The 14,259-nt window shown below is 45.6% G+C and overlaps 1 protein-coding gene across 9 annotated transcripts in view; it reads right to left on the bottom strand.

The window, feature by feature from the left end:
* The window catches only part of GIT2 (GIT ArfGAP 2), a 115,458-nt gene extending 101,820 nt beyond the window's left edge, over nucleotides 1-13,638 (bottom strand). For 7 of the 9 annotated variants that reach the window (XM_040351527.1, XM_040351576.1, XM_040351593.1 and 4 more), the window contains exon 1: nucleotides 13,400-13,636. In XM_040351527.1, the coding sequence (XP_040207461.1) occupies nucleotides 13,400-13,451 (52 nt within the window). In that variant the 5' untranslated portion in view covers nucleotides 13,452-13,636. Of the gene's footprint in view, nucleotides 1-13,399 lie in introns of all 9 variants that reach the window. The other 2 variants (XM_040351559.1, XM_040351567.1) reach the window with 1 other exon arrangement.
* Nucleotides 13,639-14,259: the final 621 nt, after the last annotated feature.

Below are 14,259 nucleotides of genomic sequence, written 5' to 3'. Positions count from 1 at the left end.
TTTTCGTGCCAAAAAAAAAAAACATTATCTTCACTTATTTTATCCCCGCCGCAGGAAAGTTGCTGAGAACAGCAAATCAAGCCTTCACCCATCACGGCGGGTAGTGTTGTGCCAACCTTCAGGTTCATGGGTTCCTTCTTACAGGATCCTCTTACCTGGACCTGTAGAAGACTCTGCCAGAACTTTTTCGTGCCAAAAAAAAAAAATCATTATCTTCACTTATTTTATCCCCGCCGCAGGAAAGTTGCTGAGAACAGCAAATCAAGCCTTCACCCATCACGGCGGGTAGTGTTGTGCCAACCTTCAGGTTCATGGGTTCCTTCTTACAGGATCCTCTTACCTGGACCTGTAGAAGACTCTGCCAGAACTCTATTAGTACACCAAAACCTGGATCCCAGACCTCCGGAGACAGACATTACAGGCAAACCGCGTTTCTTCTTTACACAAAGCCCATGTACCATCCATCGTAGGCGTTTAGTATTGGCCCGAGGTATGGATCCGGTTGTATAGCTCCTAGGTCTCCGCAGAAAACCATCAACAGAGCTCTCTTTTTAGCACATGTTTCAACGTGACCAACCACCTTAGACACTGGCGAAAAAACAGAGGAGCTCTCCACATGGGAAGGGTTATATAGGGGAGAAACTCGCCTTTTAATTAGGGTTGCCAGTGTCCAATCACCTGTGGTGACTATCTAACCCACTAAGTAATTAACTCTCTTTGTCCTGCGATGTATGAACAAGAAAAAAAAAAACTTTATTTTATTTTAAGGAACAGTGTAAAAATCAAAACAAAAAAAATATGTTTAAAGCGTCCACATCTTTGTGCTCAGTGGTGAATGCATACGTAGGTCACGCCCAATCATATAAACTGTGTTCGCACCACACATGTAAGGCATCACCATGAATGTCAGAGCGAGAGCAATAATACTAGCACTAGACCTTCTCTAACTCTAAACTGGTAACCTGTAGAAATTTTTAAAGAGGAACTGCTGTCTGCTCGCATAATGCGAGTGTGAGAGAGGGAGAGAGAGAGAAGTCATAAGCCTAGGCTTTTTTCAAGACAAGAAACAGGAAGTGGGCTGTATAAGGTATTTACTGGCAGAAAAAAAATGTTTTACTATACAACATTGCAGTATCAGATGTTTTTGTTTGCATTAAAGCAGCGTTCCACCCAAAACTGGAACTTCCGCTTAAACCACTCCTTGCCCCCTTACATGCCACATTTGGTATGTACATTTTTTTTGGGGGGGGGGGGGGAGTGGGGGCTTCAGTAGGAGTGGGACTTCCTGTCCCACTTCCTTCTTCCGCCCAGGGACCGCTTAGGCGATACGTCATATCGCCTACGGCGGCCCCTCCCTGTAGGCGATCGCCTGGGACACATCACAGGTCCCGGGCGATCGCATGACCACTCAGAGCGCAGCACCGCTTGCGCATGCGCAGTGAGTGCCCGGCCGTGAAGCCGAAAGCTGTCACGGCCGGGTACCCACCCTAGGAATGAAGGCGCCGGCCGGAGAGGGGGTAATATATAAAAAATGTTTGAGGGGTTCTAACACCCTAGAGAATAAAATGGCGGTCGTTGCAATACTTTATGTCACACCTTATTTGCGCAGTGGCCTTACAGGCGCACTTTTTTTGGGAAAAAATACATTTTTAATTAAAAAAAAAAATTGTAAAAATAGCCAATTTTTTTATATTGTGGAATATTTTATTTTTATTTTTTTTAAGTGTATTTTGTGCGTGTACTCGGGAGAGGAGCCGGACTGCAGGAGTTGGGAGTAGGCAGGCCTCCCCCAGAGGCAATCTGCCACCTTTCTCCATGCCCCGGGTGGCAATGGCGGGTGCGTGAGGGGGTCCTCCCACACAGCCCGCCCTACCTGCTCCGCTTTGAAGCCCAACGGGCAGAGGGACTCCCTATAAGGGAGTGAGAGGATCTAGCCCGCTCAACCAGCCCCGTTAGTCCTTTGCCTCTCTTTTTAGAGACCGCGTGGTCAAAGTGCGTGCATGTTAACCCAATTTCGAGTGCGTGTAAGTGTGGTGGTTTTTGTGGGAGGGGGGTGGACGTACTAAACGCAGGCTTACCTCGCATAGCACACCCACCGGGAGCCGGGCTGAGACCACCAAACTCAATTCACATGTAGCCGAGACCGGGATCCGAACCCCTAGCTGCAGAGGTGAATGGCTTATCAGCGCAGTGCCAATTGCGTTGAGCCACCGCAGCTCCCTATATATATTGTGGAATATAATGTTACGCCAAGTAAATTGATAACCCAACATATCACGCTTCAAAATTGCGCCCGCTCGTGGAATGCCGGGAAACTTTTATCCTTAAAAATCCCAGAGGCGACATTTAAAACATTCTACAGGTTGCATGTTTCGAGTTACAGAGGATTTCTAGGGCTAGAATTATTACTCTACCAATTGCGGCGATGCCTCAAATGTGTGGTTTGAACACTGTTTTCATATGTAGGCACTGCTCACATATGCGTTCGCTTCTGCACGCTTAACAAGTTTTATTGGTGGTATAGTTTCTTCTAGCTCTCATTGTATGTTCTACTTCTGCTTTTCTTTGTTTGGTTTCACTGGCTTATTGTTACATCTTTCTGCACGTGCCCTGCCTCACTTACATATGCAGGATTAAACATGTATTAATACACATATTAATATATTTGCTTACAGAAGCCCCTCAACATCGGCTTCGTCAACTTTCACGGGTTCTATTGGAATCCCCTTTTCATGGATGCCATATCCTGGACACAGCCCTACACTGGACCGCTATGCGATTCACACTCCCACAGCTCCTGGAAAAGATGACCTTCAGGGTCCCAAGGCCATAGCGTCCCATCTTAAATACACAGTTGTTCTTGTAAGTATTGAGCTAGTGGGGGTTCCCCAGTACATACCGAATTGCTTAGGACAACTGCCAGACCTTATAGCAAGTTACTTATATCATTACAGATTTACTTCACGTGCCTGCTCCCGAAGAGTGAATTAATTCACGAAATGCGTTGAGCTTTCCTCCTGCCGTGTTTCTACTTTTCATCACGTGTATCAGTATTATATGGCTATCTGTTTATCTTCATCATATGGTTTAAGATCTCATTTAATATGCAATTGTACCCAACTACGCTTATTGATATCTGATGCCTTACAGAGAGGGTGGCAAGTTACCTACCCACTATTCCTTCTACTGTTCTGCATCATTAAGGTTTAATATGAATGTATTGTATTGGGATACTAACCATTATTATCACTAACATGCTCCAACAATCTTTCCTTGCAATATACTGTCATATAATAAACTTTGACTTATTTATTAACTACATGCTTAATTTAAAGTCCCACCCGTTCTGTCCTTTCATAATTTTGTATGTCTGTGTTATTGTATATCTGGAGGATATTCTTATTTTCTCCCCAGAATTGCACACCTATCGTCACCATGTAAAAGCTGTGCTGCAGCGACAATTGTCTCTATGCGAGGTTGGAGAAGTGCCTATTTGAGCAAATCCAAGTTCCATTCCTGGGCTACATAATCACACATCAGGGTGACCTCATGGATCCAGCCAATCTCTGAGTGGCCTCAACCCTCTGGTCTTAAAGCCACCCAATGTTTTTTGGGCTTCACCAATTATTACCACCAATTCATTTGTAGCTATTCCACTTTGGTGGCTCCTATTGCATCCCTTACCCATAATAATGGGGAAGGTAGTGCTGCGCTATATGTGGAGGATGGAAAGGTGGAAAGGAGGTGAAGGGTGGTCTGACTGTGACAGTACAAACAAAAATGGCTTTAAAAAGAGCCGATCAGTGAGCGGGCTGACAAAATTATAACCATTCTAAGCAAAGGTGCAAATAACATAACTTCATACGTTCTTCTTAGTAAAATGGGATACACAATCAATAAGGTGATGAGAAGTGCAAATAAAGATATACAATCTGTGTAACACAACCCCCCAAATAACTATGATGGGCTCAGTGATGAGCTAGTGAAAAAAAAGTCCATAAAGCAGTAAACTTGTGATAAAGATCGATAAGGCAAAACTTTAACAATAACACCAGAGATCTAAATAATAATTGAAAGTCCAAAATTGGGAAGTGCTGGTGTGGGTCCAAATAAATAATGTGAAGAAAAGGTGGATATCCAGTGATCCTTTTAAGGTGACTGAGGGTGTCCCCTTACCTTACTGCTGTAAGGTAACAGCATATGACTCCAACCACATATGGTTATCCAAAAGGGCTCTGGTCCAGGGAAACTGGGTCCTCCTTGGAAGTTGCGTCCCAGGATGGCCAATGTCTCGCGCCCAGAGGGATAAAACCACCAATAGTGTGATATTGTTTTAAAACTTTTAATCAGCATAAAAATATAAAACGAGGGTACTCACATGGTTACAATTAAATCAGGCATATAAAAAAGAGGGGCAATCGTTCGCCAACGTCACCTCCGGTACCCCTCAGTGGGCTCTTACGCGTATTCGTCACGAACGTGACTTCTTCAGGAGACTCCTGAAGAAGTCACCCTGGTCCTAAGTTCCTACCTGGCAACATAGTTTGGCTCTCTACCAAGCACATCCGACTCCAGGTGCCTTCGATGAAATTCGCCCCTCGCTTCATTGGTCCCTTTCCAATTCTCTTTCAGATCAATCCAGTTGCTTTCAAGCTCCGCCTGCCCTCATCTCAGGATCAGAAGTTACTCTACCTGAACTTGAATTAATTGGTTGATTTGTGGGGGGGGGTAATTATATCTCCTTAAACACAGATGTTTGCATAAATATAATACTGGCTTAAAGGGGTTGTAAAGGAAAAACATTTTTTTCATAATAAGCATCCTTTACCTGCAGACATTCCTCCTTTCACTTCCTCATTGTTCGTATTTGCTCAGACGATGCTCTCTTTCTTCTCTGTTCTGTTCACTTCCTGCTTGTCTGATTGTTACTCACAACCGTGATGGGAGGCTTTACTGCGGTGGTCAGTGACGTGCTCGTCCCCTCCTGGGAACTACATCTGGGCGGCAGGACGCTCTCTACGTGTTAGAGACTTCAAGGAGGTGTGAATTATTGGGTGTGCCGCAATTCATACTGGGAAATGTAGTTCTTACATGAACGAGCGCCGCAAACCAGGAAGTGAATGAGAGAACAGAAACTAGAACGCCGGAGGTGATATAGATGAAGGAATTTAATAGGTATTTACTTGTTTAACAGAATCATTACACTATTCTGTCTGTCTACCTTGCAGACATTAATTTTAGGCAAAAAAATGTTTTCCTTTACAACTCCTTTAATATTTCAGTATTAACATCTGACAACCCATTCTGTGACGTGCTGATGCGGCTCCCATGTGTGGAAATAATGTCATTGTGGTCCTGCCATTCAAGCGGCTGAAGAAAACAGAACTGGAATAGTGACAACGCAGCGCTGGTGGGCTTCATTTGATAAGTCTGCCATAATACAGGGCTTGACAATTTTGCTTTGAATCTAGGAGCCAGATAAAAAAGTTAGACAAAACCCTTTCTCTTAAAAGGGTTTTGTAAAAGTAAAAAAAAAAATCCCCTAAATAGCTTCCTTTACCTTAGTGCAGTCCTCCTTCACTTACCTCATCCTTCCATTTTGCTTTTAAATGTCCTTATTTCTTCTGAGAAATGGTCACTTCCTGTTCTTCTGTCTGTAACTCCACACAGTAATGCAAGGCTTTCTCCCTGGTGTGGAGAAAGCCTCTTGAGAGGGGAGGGGGCGAGCAGGAGTGTCAGGACACTCTCTACTTTGCAGATAGAGAAAGGAGCTGTGTGTTAGTGGGCGTCCTGACTCTCCTGCTCGCCCCCTCAAGAAGCTTTCTCCATACCATGGAGAAAGCCTTGCATTACTGTGTGTAGTTACAGACAGAAGAACAGGAAGTGAGGATTTCTCAGAAGAAATAAGGACATTTAAAACCAAAATGGAAGGATGAGGTAAGTGAAGAAGGACTGCACTACGGTAAAGGAAGCTATTTAGGGGGGAAAAAATGTCCAGCTGCTGATGCCCTTTTTCTCTCTGAAGCTCTTGGATTCAAATGCTGCACACGTGCTGTGCACCATCTACCTTAGTGCCATGATGTCAAGATCATCACCTGAAATCTGGGGATAATTCATAAAGCATGTATATGCTCCTTCACGTATGGAGGCTGCGATTGCTGAGTTCCTTTTGAAAATGCTAGTTGCTAGGCTTCTTGTGCCCTGAGCACACACAGTAAAGGATGTCTGGCTCCTGGGGATCTATGTTTCCATACAGCAGACTTCCTGTAGTGGGAGTGAAGTTAGTGCCATGTGAACAGGCAAGCTGTGTGCAGAGTGTGCCCGAGGCCAGACATGTTGGCAGGCAGGGGATTACCCCCTCGCACTCCTCCTGGCCGGACTCTCAAGCATCTCTATGAACTGCTCCCAGTTCAGCGCCTCAACCAGTCAACAGAGCAGGATTCTCTGGTGCTGGGGAAACACTGACTCTGGAGCCCCCACGTCCCTGAGCTGGGCCTGCTCCAGCAATACCTCCAGGGAGGGCGACGGCAGCAGCAGACATGATGAGCCATCTAGGATCCCCAGCTGTACTGCACTCTGCAGGCCACTCGCTCCTCCTATTGTGTCAGCGGCTGCCATACTGCTCTCTCCCTGCTCCATCCCTATGTCGTCTTCATCACCGCCGCTGCTGCTAGTCATGTTCCCCATAATGGATAGCGGTGCCGAGCAGTGCTCTGTTGTGTCTGGAGAGCCTATGAGGCCTGGGTCGCCTCCACCTTCCCAACAAAGACCCACCCCTGCAGCCAGCACTGTAATGGCAGATAAGGCACCTGTCTCTGACAAAAGCCTAGGGTGCCACAGCGACCTAGCATCTGGGATTTGTCAAGCCCTGTGCTAATATGTGGTGCACTCTAAGGGTCCTTTCACACAGGCTTTCTGTCCAGCAGACTCCATTTTGCCCAGCAGCTGATCACTCCGCTGATCCCCACTGAGCGAGCGGATGACAGGTCCATCTCCACTCACTATAAGGAGACAGGACCCATCAGAGCCCTGCTGTCTTCTATGGGAGATCGGACAAAAATGGATCCGCCTGCCCGTTTTCATCCGTTCCGATGTTCCAGACAGATGGAAAAAAGGGTTGCGATCCATCTGGAATTCACAGACAGAATCAGATATCTGCGGACATGTCACCGCCAACATCCACAGCTCCATAGAAGTGAATGAAGTGTCCGATCAGAAGCGCCCGTGTGAAAGGGGCCTAACACATTATGGCATAAGCCACCTGGGGACCCCTGTAATTAAGGTCCCTTTTATACGGGCGCTCCGATCAGGTTCACCTGTGTTTTTCAGGCGGACCCGATTGGATTTTCCATTCACTTCTGTGGAGCGACGGATGTCAGCTGTGATATCCACCGATATCCAATCCTATCCATGATATCTAGATGGATGGAAACCCTATTTTCCATCCGTCTGGAGGATCGGATGAAAAACAGACAGGCGGTCCATTTTCACCCGATCTCCCATAGAGGAGAGCATGGCTCTGACAGGTTCATCTCAGCACAGTGAGTGGAGACAGACCTGTCATCCACCTGCTCAGCGGATTGATCCCCCCGCTGAGCAAGCATAATCTGTATTTCAGACAAGCCCGTGTGAAAGGACCCTAAAACCAAACTAATGTTTCACACCATTATCAGTGAGAACCCACACATGAGAATGATGTCCAGATCAGGCTGAAATAATCTTACATGTCCGGCAGACAAAGTAGAGATACTAGTTGATTGCTGTGGATTACTGAATACCACCATCTGCACCATAAAGAAGCCTATAGGTGTGAACAGCTGGTAAGCCTGACCAGTGAAACATTTAACAGTAGACTAGTCTTAAATTAGATATGGTAGAATGTGTTCACTTGAGAGTGCCCAACTGGTGCCAGATATTAAAGCAGGGAAAAGAATGAAAAGACAACAACTGCAAGAGAAAGTAATGAGGAACAATATTCAAATCTCAAATAAATGCTAACTGTATGTACCCATTAAACAGAAAAAAAAAAAACACTTCTGCAATCCTCTTCCTGTCTTGACCAACAAGAGACTGCATATGCCAATTTTTTTTTTTTTTACTTGAAACCATAATAATATTACTACTCAACATCCTGCATGATGTATTTTACATACTGCTCTTATTCCGTTTAGTGTACAAAGCAATCGAGACTTTGGCAATTTTTAGTCAACTGCTTTCAAAGCACGAGAAAAAAAAAAAAAGAAGTTGTGTTAAAACAGGAAGACAGGATGCAGCTATCTCACTACGATTTCTGGTGCATGCTAAGCAGACATTTACATGTATCCTTTGTCAGCAGGGAGTTTATGTAACATGCACAGATACAATTCGCTACAAAGTAAAGCCGGTTTCCCTACTACACAGTACAAGTCTCCCTGCTAATTACCATCATCTGCAACATTAAACCTTTAATTAATCCCATATGATAACAAAAGATTTGGGGTCTTGGTGGGGTAATCTTACTACAAACACAGATACATTATTTAAAAAGACTATTACCTACCAAAAGGAGTTTGTTCAGTTTAAATCCGCTGCCCTCCGCAAGTCAGAAAAGCCTTTTTCTGCATTTTATTGTTATTATTATTTTTTCCCCTCTGTCTCCACCCCCCCACCTCCAGTCTGGCCTAGGGCAGAGTGACACATCCCTGGTTCGGCAGCCTCCTGGGATATTCGTGTAACATATCCCAGGATGCTGCAGGGCCAGGCACAGTACGCAGCTGGAGGGCGGGTCGGGTGCATCATTGGCACCTGGCTGTCTGAACCCTGGAGTAGCAGCCAGCTGAAAAGGGCCAAGGTGGTGGCATAGGACCACTGTGCGACAAGTCTGGATTCGCTGAGCATTGAGTATGTGTTTTGAAGATAAGCCAGCAACATAGGCAAGATGGAAAAATACATGGCAGAAGTCGCACTTTAAATAAATGCACCAAAAACTGACTTATTTGTAAACAAGACGGATAATACTTAACCTATAAACCAAATACCAAGGGAGGATTAATCTTATACGCTTATTTCTCAGCAACTGCCCACAATAATGACAACTGTGTCTCGTGCAACTGTTTCAAAGATCAAACCTCAAGAAGTCCTGACGCACCCACCAATATCAGGCCCTATAATTTTAATCAAATCATATGGGTAACAATTCAATCACAAAAATAGCACCATCACTCAGCATCTACAAATGTATTTTTAGTCAAGCCTGTGGGGCATTTGACCCCGAGAATAATGTTAAGCAAGTTGAGTAACATTCTGCAGAATACTACGTAGGAATGATATATAGCAATGAATAAAATCCAACATCATGTTTCTAATCGGTGGGGTAACAAGTAAATTTATAACTTCCCAGTAGACAAGCCAAAACACACATATACAGTTATGGGAAACAGAATGGTCCTCTACAAAGCAGGAAATAAAGCAAAAAATGACTGATACGTCTACTTTACTCCATAGCGCCCACACTTTAACCCTTTTGCGACCAGAGGTTTTTAAAAGCTACAATAACCCAAGCAAAATATAGCAGTGTCAGTCAAATGAGAAGTATGGGGTGGGATTTTTTCCAGTATCCTACTTGCCTAGGTGGATGCAGCATCAGTCGCCCAGCACCTCTACACTGAGAACTGAGAGATCTAAAACCGCTGATCGCTCGCTTCTGACAGCACCGTAAAGGAGAGCTGCAGACTGTCAGTCACAGCTCTCTGCTCTGCCTCCTCCTCGCTCACTGGAGCGCTGGGCTGTGGAGGGGACTGAGTGGCCGCCTCAGGCTCTCAGCGGCATGCTGAGAGCCTGAGCCAGGTGTCATTCAAGGAACCTGGCGGATCCCGACCTCCATTGTCGTGATGACATGTACACTGGACCGACTTCTGTGACATGGCTGATGTCCGCTCTCTGCTGAAAACGGGTCACAGGGTGCAAAACTAATTGGAGCTATCCTATACTTCTCCTTTAAAGTGGAACTTTAGGGCTAAAATAAAAATGGGCAACCCGACATGAATTTTAATGCAGAAGAGATATGCTATGTTACCTACCCGCCTGTCCATCCTTGTATGAGCAGCTCACTGTACAAATTCAGCAATGTCTATTCTGACTGAACTCCTGTGCTTTCCCAGGAGTGATGTCATCCCTACCTGACCAATGAAAGCGGCCAACAATTGAGACCCGGAAGCTGGCCACCTGAAGATGTCAGCGGCTGGACAGGGAGCTTCGGGACGCTGCATCGCTGAAGTTGAGGTGACTGAAAAATGCTTATATAGATTGTTGTATTATCTCAGCTAGTAATGTTTACTAAATGCACCGCAACTGTCATAGGGGTGTCTGTGGCACATTTGTAGCATGTTATCATTGACATCAATGGAAGCATTTGGGGAGCAGTAAAGCCAGCCAAACAACACGTTGGGTCAATTTTGATGCGACTCCAACATGACCATGTGAACATTTTGACAGGCAATCATGGCTTAAAAGACGCCTATGGAATGTCTGCGTTTAAAGCTGTCATGAACTTAGCCTAAGTGCGGCCAAAGATGGATCTTTTTCTTTTTTTTCTCTGGCTAGTGGGCTGTACAAAGACGGCGCATTTTTTTTAGTACTGATCACTGTATTGGTGTCACTGGTCCCCAAAAAGTGTCACTTAGTGTCCGATTTGTCCGCCGCAATCCCGCAATCACTATTACTAGTGGAAAAAAAAATAAAAAGCAATAAAAATATCTCATATTTGTAGATGCGATAACTTTTGCGTAAACCAATCGATATACGCTTCTTTGGATTTTTTTTATTACCAAAAACAAGTAGCAGAATACATAAATTGATGAAGAAATATGATTTTTTTTAATTGGAAATGTTTTATAGCAGAAAAAATTATAAATTTTAATAATTTTTTTGCCCTATAAACAAAACAAAAAAAAAAAAAAAGACCAACAAATGCAGAGGTAATCAAATACCACTTAAGACCCATACACACAATTGGACTTTTTGATAACAATTGTCCGACGGACGCATTTTATCGGACAATCCGACCATGTGTATGCTCCATCGGACAAACGTTCGATGTGAATGCTCTCAAACTTTTCGGCAACAAATGTCGATAGAGGATAATCCGATCATGTGTACACAAGTCCATCGGCTAATTTTGTTTGGGTAAAAACGTTGAACGACCATGGAATTAAAAGCGACGCAGTGCCATATCGCCAAAAATGGCCTGGTCAGGAAGTGAGTAAATCCTTCCGGGACTGAAGTGGTTTAAAAAAAATGCAACTCCCTGTTGAAATGCATTGAAAACACAGTAAGAATGCATCAATAACGTACCGTGTTACGGTTTTGATGCATTTTTGAGTCACATGACCAATGAAAAATACACCATAAGCACAGTAAATTTGTGTTAAAGTCGCAGCAAAATCACGTGCAGTTTTTGGCGCCATTATCGCCACCTTTTTCTCCATCAGCAAAATGTCAAAAACACAATTTCCTGCCGCCGAAATTTTGGTGCACCTCTAGTGTGTATGCGTTGATCTGCATAAGTGTGCTACAACACGGGGTGTTGAATTAATTCTAAGACCCTTTTCACACTGAGGCAGTTTTCAGGCGGTTTCAGCGATGCAGCGTCCTGGAGCTCCCTGTCCGGCCGCTGACATCTTCAGGCGGTCAGCTTCCGGGTCTCAATTGTTGGTCACTTTCATTGGTCGGGTAAAGATGATGTCGCTGCCAGTAAGGCCCCTTTCACACTGGGGCAGGAGCCGCGGTGGTGGTATAGCGCCGCTAAAAATACCGTCGGATTTGCCGTGGGATTCGGCCGCTAGCGGTGCAGTATTAACCCGGTGCAGAGGCGCATTGCGGGCGGTATTGCCGCGGTTTCCCATTGTTTTAAATGGGAAGGAGTGGTGAAGGAGCGGTATACATACCACTCCAAAGATGCTGCTGACAGGATATTTTTTTTCTCTCCTACCAGCGCATCGCCTCAGTGTGAAAGCCCTCGGGCTTTCACATTGAGGTTGCTGGGCAGGAGTTTTTCAGGCGGTATAGCAGCGCTATTTTTAGCGCTGTACCGCCTGAAAAACTCCTCAGCGTGAAAGGGGTCTAAAGCACCTGAAAACTGCCTCCCATTCATTAAAATGGGTGCTTTTATACTCGGGTGGTGAGGCTTGCGGGATGTTCGGAAAAGTCCTGCATGCAGCATCTTTGATGCGGTTTGGGAGATACCGCGCTCCCAAAACGCCCCTGCCCATTGCAATGAATGGGAAGCGCTTCTGAAGCGCCTAAAAAGCGCTTCAGAAATGCTGCAACATGGGAGTTTATAACACCTTTTTGGGGGTTAAAAGCGCCCCGCTAGCAGCCGAAAAGCACTGCTTAAGCGTCGCGGTGTGAAAGCAGCCTAAAGGCCCGTACGTACACACACAATACGAAATTCGGAAGTAACGAACGATCTGCTGATTTGCGGGTCGTTAGTACAGTGCTTTGGACAGCCGTTTGCAATTTTGTATACGACAAAATCTGGATGTGCAGACCATAAAATTCTTGCCAGATGTGAACTCAACGTCAGATTTTGGTTTCATTAGTACGGTTTTGGTCTGAAAATCATAAGAACAAGACCATACATGCTCAGAAACTAAATAATACGTACAAAACTATTCAACGCATGACGTCACTTCTGAAGTTGTATAAGAATTTTCATATGGTGAGTGACCTCGTCACTTTCGACATGAGACTAGCATGCAAAAAAAAAAAGGCCAAACGGTCATCTGAAAATCTGATCGTGTGTACAAGGCTTTAGAGCAGTGATGGCGAACCTTGGCACCCCAGATGTTTTGGAACTACATTTCCCATGATGCTCATGCACTCTGTAGTGTAGTGGAGCATCAAGGAAAATGTAGTTCCAAAACATCTGGGGTGCCATCACTGCTTTAGAGTATCAGTGACATCATCACAGTGCTATACACAGCCTGAGCAGAGGTGTAGGAGGGGCCTAGCTGGCTCCACCCACCATAGGCTGCCTGCAGAAATCTACAGGAGGGGGCGGAGACAAGACCAGTCACCATGCACAAGGAGAGAGAACAGAAGTGACCGGTCTGTACAGGAAGGGAAATGATTAGAGTGTATGAGTGAAAGGAATCCCCCCCAATACTGTCTTCTGGGGGGAATCTCAGCCTGCTGCCCCAGCTTTGTAGGGTGAGAGGTAGAAATAGTATTAGGATGATGTGTAGATTAGAGAAGTCCCATAATCCCCTCCTCCCCGGTACACAGGAAGAACAAGCCTCTACTCCACCATCCCCGGCCTCCTCCTGCCACCAATATATCCTCCTCAATATGTCCTCCGCCCGCCTGCCCTCCCTCCTCAGTGCTGTCTGCTCCCCCCCTCAGGTGACAGGCGCCCTCTTACCCGGCTGGCTGCAGTCGGCGCACACCTCCGGGCTCTTCAGCCGCTTGGACATGATGGCGGGGGGCCGAGCAGTCGGGAATGAGGCGCACAGGGGAAGGAGGAGATGCTCTCGCCCTCCCTCAGGTCCCGGGACACACAAAGCAGGCCAGGGCTGGAAAGACGCTAAGCGGCGCTACACACAGCCCCGGACAGGCTACACACACACACACGACTCCTCCTCCCCCCGACTGAACGACACGCCCCCTTTCCACCCAGCGCACGTGCCCGCGGACACTCGTCTGGCACGAGCACGCCGCCCCCTCCTGAGGAGCGGGTCGTCCTGTCTGTGTGATGACGGGGGAAGGGGGGTGCATGCTGTGTGTGTGTGGAGGGGAGACCTCTCTGCAATGGCTGCTTTCCTTCATGCAACAACTCTGCATTTTATTTTTACATTGACAACTTGGTTCTGTGTCTCAGGGAGAATGTTACTTTCACTTGTATGTGTGCAAAGCTGGAAGCTAAGGAAAACCTTCAGTCTGTATAGGGTGATAAAAGAGACCCTGTCAGGTCATTACCATTTGGCCTCTGGAAGATTTACCCCCCCCTAAACAGGGCGTTTTGCAACCCCCCCATTTCCTGACCAGGCCATTTTTTGCAGTAGGGCACTGCGTTACTTTAACAATTGCGTGGTCATGCAATGCTGCACTCAAACAAAATTGACATCCCTTTTCCCCACAAATAGAGCTTTCCTTTGGTGGTATTTGATGATCTCTGCAGATTTTATTTTTTGGGATATAAACAAAAAAATAGCGACGATTTTGAAAAAAAAGCAATGTTTTTTTACTTTTTTTCTATAATAAACATCCCCAAAATGTTTTTAA

This window comes from Rana temporaria, chromosome 1 (genome assembly GCF_905171775.1).
Source record: "Rana temporaria chromosome 1, aRanTem1.1, whole genome shotgun sequence".
Taxonomy (NCBI): Eukaryota; Metazoa; Chordata; class Amphibia; order Anura; family Ranidae; genus Rana; species Rana temporaria.
Note: the sequence above shows the minus strand (reverse complement) of the source record. Positions and strands in the feature narration are given on the sequence as shown.